Genomic DNA, 20,415 nt, shown 5'->3' on the forward strand with positions numbered 1-20,415 from the left:
CCGCAGAGCGACTCACGCGTGTGTGCTGCAGCTGAAACTCCAATATGGCCTGCTGCTGCTCACACAGTCTTTCCAGCATGTGCAAGGTGGAGTTCCACCTTGTGGGCACATCACATATGAGTCGGTGAGCGGGAAGGCTGAAGTTACTCTGCAGCGCTGACAGGCGAGCAGCAGCAGGGTGAAAACCCTGAAAGTGCGCACAGACGGCCCGCACTTTGTGCAGCAGCTCTGACATATCGGGGTAATTTCTAAGGAACCTCTGCACCACCAAATTCAGCACATGCGCCAAGCAAGGGATGTTTGTCAAACCGGCTAGGCCCAGAGCTGCTATGAGATTTCGCCCATTATCGCACACCACCAGGCCGGGCATAAGGCTCACTGGCAGAAACCACTCATCGGTCTGCAGTTCAATGCCCCTCCACAACTCCTGTGCGGTGTGTGGTTTTTCACCCAAACAGACAAGTTTTAAAACTGCCTGCTGTCGTTTACCCCTGGCTGTGCTGAAGTTGGTGGTGAAGGTGTTGGTGACCGGAAGAGGAGGCGGTAGAGGATGAGGAAGCGGAGTAGGAGGAGTTAGGAACAGGAGGCAAACTGAAGCGCCCTGCAATCCTCGGTGGTGGAAGGACATGCGCCAAACTGCTATCTGCCTCAGGCCAAGCCGCCACTGCATTTACCCAGTGTGCTGTTAGGGAGATATAACATCCCTGACCGTGCTTACTGGTCCACGTAACCTTAGTTAGGTGGACCTTGCCACAGATGGCGTTGTGCAGTGCACACCTGATTTCGTCACCCACTTGGTTGTGCAGGGAAGGGATGGCTTGCCTGGAAAAGTAGTGGCGGCTGGGCACGACGTACTGTGGGACAGCCACCGCCATAAGGCTCTTAAAACTCTGCGTTTCCACCAGCCGGAATGACAGCATTTCAAAGGCCAGGAATTTTGAAAAGCTGGCATTCAGAGCCAGGGATCATGGGTGGGTAAGGGGGTACTTCCTCTTCCGCTCCAGTGTTTGGGAGATAGAAAGCTGAACGCTTCCACGGGACATTGTGGAGATGGTTGGTTGTTACCCTGGTGGTGGTGTTGCTGGTGGATCCTCTGTTTGCGGGGTGGCAGGTGTCACTGTCACTACAGAGGTGGATGAAGAGGCCGAGACTGCAGCAGCAGAAGAGGAAGCAGGAGGAGCCAGAGACCTTTCTTGGTTTTTGAGGTGTGCACTCCACTGCAGCTCGTGCTTTGCACTTAGATGCCTGATCATGCAGGTTGTGCTCAGGTTGAGAAGGTTTATGCCTCGCATCAGGCTCTGATTGCACAGCGTGCAAACCACTCGTGTCCTGGCATCATCACATTGTCTGAAGAACTGCCACACTAGGGAACTCCTGTGAGCTGGCTTTGGTGTGCTCGGTCCCTTGCTGCGTTGGGCAGTAGCAGGTGTAGTGTCTAGGGCACTGCCGCTCTGCTTTTGCACCCTGCTCCCTCTTCTGCTGTGCTGGTGGCTCTGTTCGACCACCGTCTCTTCCTCCAAACTACTCAGGTCATCTGCATGACGTTCATTCCATGTGGGGCCGAGGACCTCATCTTCCTCCACATTGTCTTCCACCCAGTCTTCACCCCTGCAACCCTCGTCGGTCTCCAAAATTCGGAATTCCGCAGCAGTTGGCACCTGAGTTTCGTCATCATCCGAGACAAGCTGCGATGGTCCTCCCATGTACTCATCTGGAAACATAAGTGGTTGGGCATAGGTGCTCTATTCCATTTCTGGGGCAGGGCTAGGTGGATGGCCCTGGGAAACCATGCTAAAAGAGTCATCAAAAAAAAGAAGAGATTGCTGCATGAATTGGGGCTCAGACTGCTTGGCTGATTTGCAAGGGGGTGCGGTGACTGTTTGATGGACATCGGCTACAGGTGCCAACTCTGAACTTTCAGCAGAAGACTGGGTGGGAGATGATGTGAAGGAACTGGAGGCACCGTCAGAAACCCAATCTACTATTGCCTGTACTTGTTCTGGCCTTTGTAGAGGCACATTGGGCCCTGCCAAATACTGCTGCAGGTTCTGTCGCCTACTCGCAGCTGAGGAAGGTGTTTCACCTGTGCGTGTAGCTGGCACAGATCAACCACGTCCTCTCCTTGCAACAGGAGCTCCACAAAAAACACCACGACCCAGGCCACGTCCCTTATATGACCATCTCCTCATATTTATCAAATTTTGGATCTTCCCCGAAATAGGTTTTTATTGCAAGGCGCAATACAACAGTATACAACGGGTGTATCTCACACGTACAGATACAGACTAGGCCGCAATTTAATTTTTTTCCCTAAATGGGTGTTTATTGAATAGCGGACTAGAACAACAGTATACAACGAGTGTATCTCACAGTAAAATATGCAGACTAAGCTGCAATGTAATATTTTTTCCCTAAATGGGTGCTTATTGAATAGCGGACTAGAACAACAGTATCCAACGAGTGTATCTCACACGTAAAGATACAGACTAAGCCGCAATTTTTTTTTTTTAACAAAAAAAGGAGTGCTTTATTGAAAAAACATGTGTACAGAAAATAGGTCAGAAATAGACAGTCAACATAATACATGTGTGAGTCGAAACACCACAAGACAACAGTATTATACAGTAACCAAACTAAAAAATGTCAAGAGGCACAGATCTAAGAGTCATGGAATACAAAGCAATCAGTCCCGGACATCAACCCCAGAGAGGCTAAGGGGAACAGAGGGAATGGGAAGGGAAAGCGGGAGAAAGAAAAAAAAAAAAAGGGGGGGAGGGGGGGGGAAGAATGGACATAAGAAGAAAAAAGAAAAAAAAAAGGGGGGGGAGAAGGGGTGAGAAGAGGGGGGGGGAGGGACAGAGTAGGCAACATCAATCCGCAGTCCATGGCGCCCAGACCTTATCATATTTCCAAGGGCAACCCCTATTCATGTAGGTCAGCTTGTACAAGGGCAAATCTGCATCCACCAGTTTAAGCCAAAACGGCACATCTGGAGGAGACGGAGTCGACCACCGGAGGAGTATACCCTTCTTTGCATAGAAAAGAAGAAATGAGATGAGGAGCTTAGAGTGGTGAGAGCGCTGGTCATCCTCATGAATACCCAGGAGTGCCAGTTCGGGGGAGGGCAGGAGAGTCAAACCCAGCTTAGCATTAATAGCCCCGAAAACTGCCGACCAATAACTAGCAATCACAGGACAGTCCCAAAACATATGAAGGTAAGACCCCGCGTGGGAGCGACAGCGCTGGCAGGTAGCCTCCCTGTCAGGATAGATACGATGCAACCTCTCAGGAGTGTAATATACCCTATGCAGAAATTTCACCTGAATCAACTTATCACGGGAGGGGATAACCAATTTAGGACCCTCTTCTAGGCATTCTTCCCAACCCTCCCTGTCCAACGAGGGGGAGATCAAACTGCCACTGACTCCAGAGGCGTTCAAGTTTGGGAGATTGAGAACCCAGGAGAGAGGCATAAAGGGTAGACAAAGGTTTTAACAAGTCCCCAGGGGCCAAGATCTTTTCGATGGGATCAGACTGGAGGAGAGGAGGCACCCTGAATTGTGACCGGAGGGCATGACGGAGCTGGAAGTATCTAAACCTCATCCACAGAGGCAGGCCAAACCCGTCCTTCAACTGCGCAAATGACAGGACCCGATCCGAGGCCATGACATCCCCCAGGGATGTCACCCCATATCTCGCCCAGACCTGCGGATCCGGAAGCATACGCAAGTGAGGGAGAGAGGGGTTCCCCCAAAGAGGCTGGTCGGGAGACCACTGATTAGGCTGTATAAACCTTTTCCGGGCCACAACCCAGACACGCCAGGTAACACGGGAGGGGCCGGGGACAGAATCATAAGCCCTAGGGCCACGGTACACAAAGTTACGCAGGTCTGCCAGGGAGCCCAGGTGGGCCGCCTCCAAACACGTAGCAGCATTCATAGTGGAGTCCTGAAACCACCAGTGCACAGTGACCAAGACCGCCGCCCAGTAATACACCTGAAAGTTGGGAAGAGCCAGGCCCCCTAGGTCAGGCGGAAGCCACATAGTGGATCTAGCCAGACGCGGAACCGAGCCCCACCAAATGAAGGACCCCACACAGGTATCAACCTCACGGAAAAACCTACCAGGGACCCAGCACGGGGAATGACGAAAAACATAGGTGAACTTGGGAAGAATCATCATTTTCAGAAGGTTAATTTTCCCCAAGAGATTCAACGGCAGACTGGCCCATGCGGCGCAGCGCGCCTTCAGGTCAGACAGGTAGCAGGTTTTTTTCCACAAAGGACTCAAGGGGTTTGGACACCTGAACCCCAAGATACCTAAAATCAGTCACCCAACGGAGGGGGGTTTGCGGAGCCAGTTGCCGTGCCGAATCATCAAGCGGGAAAAGCACCGATTTAGACCAGTTAATGCGAATACCAGAATACACCCCAAAGGTATCAAAAATGATGAGTGCCGCCGCAAGAGAAGAGCCCGCATCCCGGAGATAGAGAAGGGTGTCGTCCGCATAAAGAGAAATTTTCTCCTCCAGCGCACCCACCCGCAGACCCTCCACAGCGTCAGCCGCCCGGATCAAAATAGCGAGAGGCTCCAGAGCCAGAGCGAAGAGGCTGGGGGACAAAGGACACCCCTGACGAGTGCCCCGGTGGAGAGGAAATGGCCCAGAGAGGTCACCATTTGTGCGAACACGCGCTTTAGGTGCCTTATACAGCAGCTGCAGGCCATGGATAAACTTGGGACCAAAGCCGAATCTGCGTAGGACCTCGAAGAGGTAGTCCCACTCCACCGAGTCAAACGCCTTCTCGGCATCTAAAGAGGCAATAACTCTGGAGCCAACGTTGTCGTGGGTGATAGACATGTTGAGGAAAAGACGCCTGATATTAATATCGGTTCCCCGTCCAGGCATAAAGCCAGTCTGGTCGACGTTAATCAACTCCTCAATAACCGTGGACAAGCGAGAGGCCAAGATCTTAGCAAAGATCTTGGCATCCACATTCAACAACGAAATGGGGCGATAGGACGCACAGTCCAGGGGGTCCTTGCCCGGCTTGGGAATAAGGACCACCACCGCCTCCTCCATCGAGGCAGGGAGGGAGTCCAGAGAGGCAAACTCCGTGACCAGGGAGAAGAGGCGCGGGGCAAGCAATTCCACATTCATGGAGTAAAATTCGCCCGGAAGCCCATCTGCACCCGGCGTCTTACCCTTCTGCAACCCAGAGATCGCCGCCCGAACCTCCCCCAGAGTAATCACGTCCTCCAACCGATCCCTGGCCGTCGTCTCCAGAACAGGAAAGGAGACCCCATCCAGATAGCCGGACAGCTCAGGCAAGGAGAACTCAGCCCTAGAAGAGAAGACAAATTCAAAAAATTCCGCAAATCGAGCGTTAACCCGGTCCGGAGAGGAGACAAGGTCTCCCCCCTCCAGCCGAATAGATCCCACCGGCGTGGTCGGCGACTGACTCCTTGCCAACCAAGCCAAGAGCCTGCCATTTTTACCCCCATATTCAAATATACGCTGAGCAGAGTGCACCATGGCCTTGGTAGTAGCCTCCATTCTTAACACTGAAAGAGCACGGAGAGCCCGCTGAAACTCCGCATGCCTCTCAGGCGAAGGGTCCGAGGCATAGGCCTCCTCCAGGGCAGCCATCCTCTCCTCCAAATCCCGCAGGGATCCCAGGGCCTTCCTCTGAATATGGGAAATGCGGGAAATATACTCCCCCCCTAATCCAAACCTTAAAGGAGTCCCACACAACCGGAGGCGCAGCAGAGTCAACATTAGAGTCCCAGTGGGCAGCTATCACCTCGGTCATCTGAGTCTGCAGTCGTTCATCCTGAGCCCAATACCTGGTCCGATATGCCGCGGGAAAGGATCTCCGCCCCCGTTATCAGGCGCAAAAAAGGGGCAGAAGCAAAAGCCAGATCTATACGAGATAGAGCCCGATACGAGGCAGAATGACACGTATAGGCCCTATCCGTCGTATGCAGAAAGCGCCAGACCTCCGTCAGGGCAAATGCATCAGCCCAGCGCGGGAGGTCCGGGGAGTCCCACCTCGCAGCATGCAGCCTATCCAGGCCAGGGGAGAGCACCAGGTTAAAGTCCCCCAACAGCAGAATATTAGGAGTGTCAAACTGCAAAATCGTCTCCATAAGAGAGTAGAGAAGTTGGACGGATGCAGGGGGGGGGGTAAATACAGCCCCACCAGTACTAAGGGGACATCATAGATCCTAGCATGAATCACCATGAAAACCTACCATGAAACCTACCACCCGGGTCAGTTTTAACCTCTAGAACATGGAAGGGAAGGGACCTACGTACCAAAATACTAACCCCTCTAGCATAGGACGAGTAGGTTGCATGGTATTGGGGTCCCATCCAGGGTCTACCAAGGCTGCGCACCCTCGAACCATGTAGGTGCATCTCCTGCAATACACAAATATGAGGAGAATGCTGCTGCAGGAACCGAAAAACCAGGGATCTCTTAACAGCAGCATTGAGCCCCCTAACATTCCACGGAATAACCTTTAGAGATGACATTGCATGGCCAAAAAATTACATGGAAGTGGCGGTGCCCGGCCCCAGGCAGTCCCCCCAGCAGAGAGACAAGCTCCCCGCCACGGAGACCCCCCGCCGACGGACACCCCCACCGGATAGATCACCACACACATGCATACAGTAAATATCTCCCACCACCTGCAAATCCGTACAGCAGCACTCCCAACATAGATAAACAAAAAAAGAAAAAAACAAAAGCAGCGAACCCCCAAAACTTGCAAAGGACATAAAAGCAGCCCCCCACCCCGCAACACCAACCCAACCTTGGTGAGCATAGTTTCCCAAACCGTGCAACCGCACAACCAACGGGAGGGGCGATCACCATATTAGATCTTCCCGAAGGAGCAGCGGTCCATGCAGCAGAGATGCTGAAAAAGTAGGATCACCAGTCATATCAACAGCAATTTCCCCCCGCCAAAATGTACCAGTTCAAAAAAGGGGAGAGACCAGATCCTCCACCCAGCTCAGGGGTGCAGAAGAAGGCCTAGGATAAAAGAAAAAAGAAAAAAAGGGGAAAAATAATCCAACAGTCCACACAGGGTCCTGCACAGTAAAATGTTCCAGCAATCCAGGTGCAGCCAGACATTCCTCCAAAATGGTTGGAAACTTCAACTTTTTTTCCCTCCCCGTGGTTCCCGCAGATTTCCGGCGCATGGATAGCGGGATAGTGCAGGTCCAGGAGCCGCAGGAGAGGAGTAGCCGGCAGAAGGGACATAAGATTCAGCAGAGCTCCGGCAAGTGCAACCGCTCAGGTCTCCATCTTGGCCACGCCCCCCGACTAAGCCGCAATTTAATATCTTTCTGTCCCCTAAATAGTTATTTTTATTGCATGGCGCAATAGAACAGTATGCAATGGGTGTATGTCACTGTAACATATGTGGACAGGGCAGCAATAAACTCTTTTGTCCCCTAAATAGTTTTTTTTATTGCACGGCGCATTAGAACAGTACGCAATGGGTGTATGTCACTGTAAAATATGCGGACAGGGCAGGAATAAACTCTTTTGGTCCCCTAAATAGTTTTTTATTGCAAGGCGCAATTCAACAGTATGCAAAGGGTGTATGTCACTGTAACATATGCAGACAGGGCAGCAATAAACTCTTTTGTCCCCTAAATAGTTTTTTTTTATTGCACGGCGCAATAGAACAGTACGCAATGGGTGTATGTCACTGTAACATATGCGGATGTAACGCTCTTGCATTTTTTGTTAATGAATGGATTTGCAGCTGCAGAATTATTACACTCAGTAGTCATGTAGAGATGTGTTGAACAAACATATCCAACTCTCAGGACTCATCACCGTGCACAGCCTGCTTTATGCAAATATACATACACTCAATATGATGTTCCTGGAGTGATAGGATGTATATGATAGTATAGAGGTGAGAGACAGGCGTTAGAAATGGTGAGTAGTAATATTCAGGAGAGTGGTAGGCGATGATAGGTAGTATGCAGATAGGTTTAGCAATCATGTATAGTAACAGGTGGTAGGGGACAGCAGATGAAGTATACAAGAGAGAGTAACCTAGTGCAATGATGTAGATGATGGTAGGCTCAAGAGCTAGCAATCTATGAAGTTATGCAGATGATAGAAATAGTGCTAACATACTAACAGTCCTTTAGTATGCAGAGGTAGATAGTGTAAGTTAGTTAGGAAGAAATCCCCTGTGGGGTACTTATCACTAGTTGGGTTAGTAGTAGCAAGGTCCAGTAGCAAGAGAGTGATCCGGTAGCGAGATACGGGATCCGTAGCGAGGTTACGGTTTTGTTCAGGCAAAGGAATAGCTAGAAGCTCCGGCAGCATAGGACAAGACTGGTCAAGCATGCGGTTTGAACGAGCAATGAGTGAGAGAAAACCGGCGATTGAAATAGCCGCTCATAGCGGCGCTCGGCGATGATGTCATCGTTCTTAAAGGTGTATGCGTTCCACCTAGTTAGCAAGGTGGGACGCAATATTAAGGTAGAAATGGGAAATAAGGGTACCAGAATCTTACAGCGGACAGGGCAGCAATAAACTCTTTTGTCCCTAAATGTTATTTTTTATTGCACGGCGCAATACAACAGTACGCAATGGGTGTATGTCACTGTAACATATGCAGACAGGGCCGCAATCAACTTTTTTTGTCCCCTAAATAGTTTTTTTTTATTGCAAGGTGCAATTCAACAGTACGCAATGGGTGTATCTCAATGTAACATATGCGGACAGGGCCACAATAAACTTTTTTGCCCCTAAATGTTTTTTTTATTTCACGGCGCAATAGAACAGTATGCAATGGGTGTATGTCACTGTAACATATGCGGACAGGGCAGCAATAAACTCTTTTGGTCCCCTAAATAGTTTTTTTATTGCAAGGCACAATTCAACAGTACGCAATGGGTGTATGTCACTGTAACATATGTGGACAGGGCAGCAATAAACTCTTTTGTCCCTAAATGTTTTTTTTTATTGCACGGCGCAATACAACAGTACGCAATGGGTGTATGTCACTGTAACATATGAAGACAGGGCCGCAATCAACTTTTTTTGTCCCCTAAATAGTTTTTTTTATTGCAAGGTGCAATTTAACAGTACGCAATGGGTGTATGCCACTGTAACATATGCGGACAGGGCCGCAATAAACTTTTTTGCCCCTAAATGTTTTTTTTTATTGCACAGCGCAATAGAACAGTATGCAATGGGTGTATGTCACTGTAACATATGCGGACAGGGCCGCAATAAACTCTTTTGTCCCCTAAATAGTTTTTTTTATTGCACGGCGCAATACCACAGTATGCAATGGGTGTATGTCACTGTAACATATGCGGACAGGGCAGCAATAAACTCTTTTGGTCCCCTAAATAGTTTTTTTTATTGTAAGGCGCAATTTAACAGTACGCGATGGGTGTATGTCACTGTAACATATGCGGACAGGGCCGCAATAAACTCTTTTGTCCCCTAAATAGTTTTTTTTTATTGCACGGCGCAATACAACAGTATGCAATGGGTGTATCTCACTGTAATGTATGAATGAAAAACTGAAAAATAATTTTTTTACCCTAAATACTGTAAAATAATTATTTTCCCCTCACATTGGTGCTTTTTGAAGAGGAGGTTAGAAAAGCAATGTCTGTCTGACATACAGTCTTTAAAGTTAAATATGAACGAAAATTTTTTTTTCTTTTTTAAATGCAGATTAAGCACACACATGTGCACTGAGGTTGCATGAAATGTGCAGCACCGCACACCTAACAGCCAGGTTGAATACTGTTGTTCTATTCCGCTATTGAATAATTTAAAAAAAAAAAAACATTTGAATGAAAAACTGAAAAATAATTTTTTTACCTTAAATACTGTAAAATAATTATTTTCCCCTCCTATTGGTGCTTTTTGAAGAGGAGGTTAGAAAAGCAATGTCTGTCTAACATACAGTCTTTAAAGTTAAATATGAAGGAAAAAAATGTTTTTTCTTTTTTAAATGCAGATTAAGCACACACATATGCACTGAGGTTGCATGAAATGTGCAGCACCGCACGCCTAACAGACTGATAAAATTTTTTTGTTTCTCCCTTCTCCTCCTCACTTGGCTCAGGTCAGGGCATAAAGATCGTTCTACTGCACCCCCACACAATACAATCAATGTAGATCGCTGTCTGATTAAAGCAGATTGTTTCTATCTATGCTTTCCCTAAAAGCAATTTCTCCAGCCTGGCCCTACAGTAAACTGCTATCTCTCCCTCCTGGCAAAAACATCATTCATTGCACCCCACAAAATCAAATCAATGTAGATTGCTGTATGATAAAGCAGATTGTTCCTCCTATGCTTTCCCTACAAGCAATCTCCCCAGCCTCGCCCTATAATAAAGTCCTATCTGTCCCTCAGCAGCAGCAGTCAGGAACCTCTCCCTACATTAATATTAGCAGAGTGATGCGCGGCGCTGTGTGACTCCAGCTTATATAGAGTCTGGGTCACATGCTGCACTGGCCTATCACAGCCATGCCATTACTAGACATGGCTGTGATGGCTTCTAGGGCACACTAGTTAAACGCTTGCTGATTGGCTGTTGAAAGCACGCTATTAAAACCGCGCCAAATTATTAAAATAACGTTACCGAACAACGGACAGTACCAGAACATACAGTGAAATGTCCAGGTTCGGGTCCGGGTACCGAATACCCAAAAGTCCGGTACGAACACAAACAATACAGTCCGGGTTTGCTCAACCCTAGTCCCTAGCATAAGGAAAAACTTTTTAGGGAAAGGGAATATAATAAGACACGTGGCCACTCACTAAAACTAGAGGAAAAACGGTTCAACCTTAAAATACGTAGGAGGTTCTTTGCTGTCAGAGCAGTAAGGATGTGGAATTCTCTTCCACAAGCAGTGGTATCAGCAGGGAGCATTGATAGTTTCAAAAAACGATTAGATGAGCACCTTAAAGACCACAACATCAAGGGGTATACAATGTACGGTTAACAGCAAACACACACACACATCATAGTTTGAACTGGATGGACTGATGTCTTTTTTCAACCTCAAACTATGTAAACTATGTAAACTATAAATAAAGACAGATATTAGAGGACTGCAGTTTGATTGCAGTAGCCCTTGTTCATTTAATCTTGTGAAAAACAGCAAATATTTAGGTAGATCGAAGTAACGCAAATAATTATGTAGCATAATCCGCAAGCTCTTTTAATAGCAGCCAATGTACTGTGATAAGAATGTTCTCTCTAAGAAAAACAATTATATGTAGTAGTTGTGTGGGATGGACTGAAGCAGTTTGTATGCCACCTTTTACTACTATGAATTTACAACAATCCAGATATGCCAGCACTTCACAAGAACTATGCCCTATGTCCCAGGAAATTACTCATGCGACAGTAGGGCACATGACCACATACACAGGACACATCAGTAAACATATCACCACCAACCACAAGCACATCTACTATTCATTATTGTAAGTTTACACTGGAGTAGTAAAAAAGGAGTGTGGTAGGTCCAGCACCCAGTGTGGGAAACTAGGGTGCCCAGCTATCAGGGACTAATCCAAAAGTTTACACAGTGGCCCCTGCTATTAATTACATAATATTTGAATGTTCAATTAATGTATATTTATTTTTGAAAATCCTTCAACTCTTTATGGAACTAAAAGGGGAAAATGGTTTTAAATAAATAAATCCTTGAGGATACCATTATGGTATTCAGAAGTCGATAATATGAGAAAAACAATATTAAACCCATTGAAAAGAAATAGGAAATATGTGCTCAGAAAAGTCAAATGTACACATTACCCTTTTCAGCTTCATAACCCCATTACATAAAGCTGTAATTATACTTTACACTGGTATTTCAAATACACAATGAGGTTTCGGGGATTTAAAACCTCGTAAACCCAGTCTAGTGTGAACATTATTCCACTGGTAAATCTTGAACTGTCTATAAAGGTAAAGTATTAAAATACATTTTAATTTCTTAGCTGATGCAATCACCTAACGCTGCATGTAAGTAATTTTTGTCTCTAAGCTGGTAGCTGGTCTGTGCCATATGTCCTGCTTGGGCAACATCAAATTTTTTATTAATTTTTTTGCTGAAATCTGATAATGTGCCCCCATTTATTATTTTTATGTAACAACTACTTGTGTTTTATATTTCACTCTTATTGACAAATATCAGATCTTATGCAATAGAAATGTAGAAACACATAGGTAATGCACCTAAGTGCAATGTAGTTTTTAATTTTTGCTTTTCATTTTTATAATTGTTCCCGCTTAGCTATGTTAATGAAAATGTAATTTCTTATTTAATTTATCACATCAAATTAAGGAGATAATGTTGTTTTCATCAATTCTAGGTGTACCAATTATTATCCATACTATTTTACAGGTATTCCATCAGAGTATTCCATATAGTCATTTATTATATAGTAATTTATTATACATACATCAAACACACTTATAAATATTGTATCCAAATAAATAAAACAGCATTTATGAGTTATGAGTTACAAAAGAAAAGGAGTACACCACCGTTTAAAATAAGGAATATATTAAACATGACTAAACTTTTCTTAGTTGTAGTTATCCAGCAATTATTGATGTGTTGCACTTTCAGGTCAAATATCTAAATATTTTTGACAGGAAACAAACTTTTTTAAACACTCACTTTCGGTATGAATAACATAAAAACGAATACTGACTTAAAAGGTTGTCACAAAATGCATCTTTCAGCAGTTCCACACTTCCACACTAAAGAAATAAAAGAAGTTTCAGAAGTGTTGTACACTTGTTAATCACAAAATGCGATTTTAGGCATATACCCTTATAATTTTATCTTAAAATGTCTGTGAAATTTTTTTATTCTATACTGACAAGCAATTTAGCTTTCATATGTATGTGATGTTTGTTGATCATCACAAAAAGATATTAAACATTTGACAGTATTAACATTTATTATTTTTTTTGTCTCAAATTCATGCCAGACAAAAAAGGTTTATATTCATGAAAATATACTGCTATGTAAAATAATTTACAGTAGTTAACGAATGATATTGTTAGGAAACCAGCAGAAGGATTTGGCACAATCTCTCTGTGCTGAGAGGGTTAAAAATATGTGGAACAAATATGAAGCCTATCTAGAAAAATCAAATGCATGGCTGGGATCCTATCCTGTACTGTGCTTTGGGATTACCGTGACGTATTTTTCTTCTTTTCCATGGATGAATGTTAAAAACACTTTAGGCAAGCAAATAACACAACAGTCTGTCTTCCTACCTTGCAAGATATATTTTTTAACCTTGTCAGCTGAACTATGTATCCCTAATTTACAGAGAGCGTAAGCACTTTGGAACATTAACCTAAAATCTGAAGATGCTGTTGTACTTGTTACATGAAATCACTTGCATTTTTACATGCAATCATATATAATTATGTAAAAAGACCTGGGATGTGCATCAGATTCAGCTTCTGTTACAGATGATCTGCTTGTGAACTATTGTCTGTGTTAAAAAAAACAAAAAAACAAAGAGAAGATGTCATTTTCACAGTTTAGCTATCCATACAACAGCAACTCACAGGTAAGTGGCAGTACTCTGCTTTCATTCATCAGTCCAATAGCGCAGACATGAGGAGGATTACTTAATGAACAGGCATTTTATTTTGTACTTTTATTGTGTGTGTGTGCACACATGTATGAGTATTTATAAATATATATATATATATATATATATATATATATATATATATATATATTTCATTAGTACTGGTTATTGTTGTTCTGCTATAAAGATATTTTTATGACTAATTAGTAATTTTTTATACAACAATTTGTAAACCAGTCTCATATTCATTTTATAGCTATTTTAAGTATACAAAAAGTTTAAATTAGCATTGTTTTGCATATATTTTTCCTCTAAGGTGCATAGTATCTACAAACATTGGAAAATAAAAATGAAGAATAAATTAATATAAAATAAATATAAGTGCAGTATAAATTAGTATTAATTAAATCTATTACTGTGATATATTATAATAAGAGTACTCTAATTACAATATTAAAATAACTCCTTTATTTATTATGTATATGCAGCAGCAAAATATAGAGTAAAGAGTACACGTCATTTCAGTACAAAACTACATTAATAGGACAATGTATGTTTTATTATAATTTGTGTATTGTGGTTATTACTTTACAAAGAATTATTGCACAAGCTTTAGTGGATTTTGTATCTTACATTTCTGTCCACAGTTCTTGGTTTCTGTAAATCCCAGCACAATTTGTTACGATACTTCTGCATCCGGATCTTTGCCTGTGATCTCTGCTGCTTCTGTCCAGACCTCTGCCATCTGCTGTCCTTCCTATGAGAAAAGGCTGCTGGTTAGCACAAGAACTGATCTAAATGCAGCTTTTGGAATGTATAACCCTCCGCAAACAACAGCAAGCCTGGGCTATGCCAGTTACCTCCCTTGCAGCTCTGATCCCACAGCCTTTTATTCAACCTTGGTGAGTAGCATTGAATTTGCTGACAAATTATTCTTTTCAGTTCTTCCTGCTGATGTTCAATGTTTTCATAAGCAGTCCAAACCTGTACAAAACTGAAAAACATGTTTCATTTAAGTATTAGAACTAGGAATCCTATATTTACACATTTTTAATTAGTCCTTGTATTGCACATCTACAGAGTTTAATCACTTAGTGACAGAGAGAAAAATAAAATTTTTCCAAATTTTAAGTGCAGTGCTGCACATTATTTTCCTATGTACTGTCCCATTGTATGTTAATTTAATTGCATTTTTTTTTCTCCAAATGGAAGACCTCGCAGTATGAAATGAAGGATTCTAGCAGCGCCTTGCATTCAGGGATATCTCAGCCCTCTGTATACTCTCCATATGATCATTCCTTGGGGCAGTACCAGTATGATAGGTAAGGTTTTCTTTGATCAATAAGAATAACTAATGTTCTGTCTGTGATGGTATAACAGACATCAAACCACACCATTTTCAACTAACACTTTTTTGTGATGAATCCCAAAGCAATCATATCATAGAGAAAAATGCATGTAGGCTTACCAAATAAGTAAGCTCTAATAATCTGTAGAATGATAATGCAGAATAATACAAGAATATTACACTGATCTTCAGAATATTTCAGAACTTTGGCTATATGTCCAGTATGATTTGCAGAAACAATATTAGAGCAGTTAAAAGATATACTGTATATATTGTCTGTAAAGATGACTGTAATGTATAGTACTGGAAAAAAGAGTCAATGTAGCAAATGCATATGCATGAAGCTACAGGGAGTTTAGGATGCTAGCTTAAAGCATACATGTAGTTAGTTTCAAGGCAGTAAAGCACTGTTTGAAATGCCTCTTTGACTTTCATGGGGATGGCTGGCCTCACTGGTAAATAGTGAATTGCAAGAGGTGAGAAGAGATTAGCTTAGACCTTGTAAGCATGTTGCACTTTATATATTGTGCCCATACATTTCAGATCTCATGGAGTGTTCAAAAGAAAACTCCACACCTGGAAATGCCTTTTCCTGACTGAAGGAAACACTAGTCCACTGCTTGGTGAAGTTAAAAGCTATATGAGGCGCTTGACTCATCCACCACTCTTCTCACATATCCAATTCAGTTCCTCTTTGTTAATTAGTCCACCAGCTACTAATTAGTCAAGCTTCTAAACTTACAAAGTTTTTAACATTACATTTCCTTAAAATTTCCAACTACCATAACAGACACATCCTCTTTATTTTTATTCACTCTGCTGTACGTATGTATGTACTTCCTCATGTTCGTGTATCAAGGACATCTCATAACCTTCTCCCCTTTTCTGGAATTACTCACTTGGCACTCTCCAACCCTGACATCCTCGATACCCACCTACTTGGACAAACATACAATATGAGTTAAGATTTTCTCTTCAGTCACTGTCTTGTATTTCAGTGTATGTCCCTCTGTAATTTCCCTGTATGATATACTTTGAGATAGTTTAAGTACATTTTTATTGTATCGTCATTTTGTTTGTACTGCATCAAGCAACATTAATTTAATAAACTTTCATGAAGGCATACAGTATTTGCTAAGTGTCCTGAATTTTACAGAACATCCTTGTGGATCTGAACTCTGTCTCATGTTCTTAACATCCAATAGGATGTCCAACAGGATTCAGGACCCTTTGCCTTGCAGGATTCTTAGCATAAATAACTGCCAAACTAAGCTAGAGCAACATATATTGCTGGGGGTGGGGGGCAGTTATGGTGAGATGAATCCTCAGGAAAAATCCTTTAGCTATGAAATCCACTGATGAATCCAATCCAGCACACTTTATGCAGCACCTCTGAGAGACTGAAGAGATCTCTATGATGGCAAACAGAAAAGAAGAGCAGAGTGCACAGACTAAGTGTAGTGGATATTAAACATTTATTAATAGGAGACAATTGCCATTACACTTGAAATAAATCAAAGAATGCTTATCATTTTTCACAATGGGAATCTCAATTGGGGGGGGGGGGGGCACCAAGTGAGCTGTCCAAGTGGATGTGGTCCTGGTGACAACTGTAGTGGCTGAGAGAAAAAACAAGAGGTCACCAGGTTACGTGCAGTATGGTGGAGAGGTGGACAAAGCACACAACAATTAGCAACTCACTTGAGTGTGTAGGTAATATCATGTATAACAGGTGGTAGAAGTGGCCATTGGTGCATCTGCATCTGGGAGGGAGACATCTAAAATCGAGGGGTGGGAACGCTGCTGCAGAGAGAGTATGATAGCTGGGGCAACCAGGCTGAATCTGAGCAGGAAGCAGGAAGCGCCACACTTGGATCGGTGGAGCACAGATGAGGACCAGAAGTGAGGAAACTGAAAGTGAAGTCACGGGACGTCAATGGGTGAAGCTACGTTTTGAGGTCATGCCTCTTTTACCTGACAACCTATCACATTTTTGGAGAACCTGAAATGGCAAGACAATAGAAACATGTTTGGCTTTCAGAGAAAGCGTGGCCTATAGACAAGTAGCCCCACCCATTGAAATACTGAAACGGCACTCACTTCCAATGTCATCACTTCTGGTTTTCATCTGTGCTCCACCAATCCAAGTGTGCCGCTTCCTGCTCTGAGGCTGCCTGGTTACCCCAGCTATCACTTTCCCCCTCCGCAGTGGTGGTCCCACCCCTGGATCCTGAATGTCCCCCTTCCAGCTGCAGGTGCACCAATGACCTATTCCACCATCTGTTATACATTAGATTACCTACACACTCTAGTGAGTTGCCAAGTGTTGTGTGTTTTGTCCACCTCTCCACCATCTTGCACTTAGTCTGGCACCCTCTTGTTGCTTCTCTTAGCCATTACGAGTGTCACGAGGACTAGATCCAGTATATCCACTTCGACAGCTTCCTTGGTGTCCTCCTAAGCTCAGAATCCAATGGAGAACCATGATAAGCATATTTTAAATTTATTTCATGTGAGTTGCTAATTGTCTCCTTTAATAAATGCCTAATATTCACAACATTTAGGGGTTGATTTACTAAAGGCAAATCCACTGTCCACTACAAGTGCACTTGAAAGTACACTTGGAAGTGCAGTCACTCTAGATCTGAGGGGAAGATCTGAAACAAGGGAAAGCTCTACTGATTTCTATCATCCAATCACGTGCAAACAAAAATGCTGTTTTTTTATTTTCCTTGCATGTCCCCCTCAGATCTACAGTGACTGCACTTCCAGTGCAATTGGATTTGCCTTTAGTAAATAAACCCCATAGTCTACATACTCTGCTTTCATTGTCAGGACTCCTAAGCAGCACAGTGACGCTGGTCCTGCCAACCCCCTGAAAAGCACATCCATGTTCTGGTCACACCAACATATCTCTATTATTATTCTAGGGAAAAGTGTCTCCCCTAATTGCTTTAAAAAGTTTACAAATACCTGCATGTGAAGGGCAGAAATAAAGTGTGTAAATTGTATCTCTTTAAAGTAGACAGACTGTGTACAGTTTTCCATATTTTATCCTTACACAGGCTTTATAAGCAGCTCATTCCAAAAACATCTTGCATTCCTTTCAGTGGATGTAAGGTGTTCTTTGACCGGAGGAGGGGGGGTTGTGCTGTTCTTATACACCACCTTCAATCACTGAATGCCTTGTATTCATTATAAAGAGATGCCTTCGGAATGGACAAGCTGCAGAGTAAATTACCCACTGTGGTCTCTGTACCCTAGAACAAACTACGTTTTAGGCGTCATATGCTCAGTGTCGACTGTACTTATTTTTATAGTGTAAATATCCATTTATGTTTTAACAATTGATCTTTATTAAGAATTTACCAAAACAAAATGTTACAGCTGTAAGAAAATCAGGTAAGATCACAATGAAACAAAAAACACAGAATTCATAGTTAGTATCTTAGATATCCAAGTTACTAAAATGTAGCAGTTATGATGCTTCACAATGAGATCTAAACCTTTGAGGACAGAGTATATTTGACTAATGCTAAAAACATGGGGAACAATTCAGGAATAATTAAAGAGAAAGATGAGGGGAATTAAAAGTAGAAAGTTCCAACGAGGAATAAAAAATAACAATGTGCAGGTCTCATCATCAAACATGTACTTCAAAGAAATAATTATTGAACCTATACATTGTACATATATTATGTGAGTTCAGTTTTTATAGGACTTTGAAGGGCTTTTCCATCCTCCTCTCAGGACTTATAACTACTCAATTAAAAGCAATCCAGTTATTTTGCATAGCATGAGATAAGTTTGCTTTATTAATTAGTGACAGGAATTTTTGTTAATTTTTATTTATTTTATATTGAATATTAATAATAGGTTACAATAGCATATTATGTGAATTTGAAAGTAGAAATAAGTACACCTACAGTTAGTGTTCAGAGTGCAAAGAAGTAATTTTGATGTACAATGTGCTGAGTCCCGCTGGTCAATTAGTCAATTATAAATGATATTATTTTTGCTGCATTGTAGATCCAGTTGTTCATTAGTAGTATTTTAGGATTTTAAAGTTAATATCTACTGAGTAGAATTCAAAAAGTTGGCATAAGTTTGGACCCGAACAGTAAACCCTTTTAAAGTCTATGGGACTCGAATTTTAAAAATCAAAAGTCCCCACTTTGAAGGCTTATATGCAAGTTATTGACCATAAAAAGGCTGTGAGGGCCCAGGCACTGTCCTGGGGGACATGTATCATTGCAAAACATTTTTTTTAAAAAGATCCTTTAAGCAGCAGTAATTTTAATGATGCTTAACCTCCCTGGCGGTATGATTCATTCGGATTTTAGGTGCCGAAAGCGGTACCATTATTTTGTATGTAATTCTTGAGAATGAGCAGCCCAAACCAACTATTTACACAACAGTGTAAGGTTTTATTCTTGCAATTTTCTTCACACAAGTGCAAGCTTCAAAAACAGCATAATTCAAAATAAACATAAATAAAATAAATCCTTGCCACTGTGGGCGGCTACCTTCTCACATACAGGAACCTACCTACGGAGTCTGTCTCCAACCTACTGTTGGGCAAACTTTGCTGATCCTACAGCAGACACTCAATAGTCCATGTTTTTTCTTCACACAACAAATGTCCATTGAACATGTCCCTTTTCCTCTTCACATTGAACATGTCCCTTTGCTTGTCTCTTCACATAGCAAACAGTGCATTTATTTCTTTCCACATAGAAATAGTCCAAGACCTCACCTTGAGTAGTCTTCAGTCTTAATTAATTTCCCCTTCACACAGGAAATGTCCATTGGTTTCTTTTCACATAGAAACGATCCAAGACCTCACCTCGAGTAGTCTTCACACTTGTTACCCTCCTCAGCGCACATCGCTTCAGGAGGTCTTCCCCATGCTCACACAGCTTTCAGGGGGCACACATCTGACTGTCCTCCTCTCCCCATGCCCACACAGCGTCAGGAGGCAGCAATCCTTAGACTTCCTTTGGACAAATTATAGAGGCCTTCATTTCCTCATTCTGAACAGTTGACTGGTTTTCAACTTCCTGCTGGCTATCTCTGCAGCCGACACCCTATAGTAATTGGTGAATTTTCTAAACCAGGTGGAAATGTATCTCCTGTCTGTGACTACATCCACAGATTTACCTGACTTCCTGTCACAATATATATATATATATATATATATATATATATATATATATATTTATATATATATATATATATATATATATATATATATATATATATATATATATATATATATATATAGGGCACTGGGGGGCAATGTAATGTGAATTTATTTTATTTTGAATGGTATCAGTGTGTTTGGTGTGTTTTACATTTGAATTTGCCGCCGGTTCCACCCCTCTGCGAACGTCACGTCGCAGGAGACGGAAGGCGGGGCACGGAGACAATCGGGA

General features: G+C 42.8%; 1 protein-coding gene across 1 annotated transcript in view; it reads left to right on the plus strand.

Moving 5' to 3' along the window:
• Nucleotides 1-13,563: 13,563 nt before the first annotated feature.
• Nucleotides 13,564-20,415, plus strand: part of IRX6 (iroquois homeobox 6) — a gene marked incomplete at its 5' end in the record, with an annotated part of 94,765 nt that continues 87,913 nt past the window's right edge. Inside the window, 3 exons of the mRNA XM_082271008.1 lie at nucleotides 13,564-13,608; nucleotides 14,280-14,534; nucleotides 14,845-14,954. Coding sequence (XP_082127134.1) covers nucleotides 13,564-13,608; nucleotides 14,280-14,534; nucleotides 14,845-14,954 — 410 coding nt within the window. The remainder of the gene's footprint in view (nucleotides 13,609-14,279; nucleotides 14,535-14,844; nucleotides 14,955-20,415) is intronic.

This window comes from Pelophylax lessonae, assembly GCF_965119305.1.
Source record: "Pelophylax lessonae genome assembly, chromosome: 10".
NCBI lineage: Eukaryota > Metazoa > Chordata > Amphibia > Anura > Ranidae > Pelophylax > Pelophylax lessonae.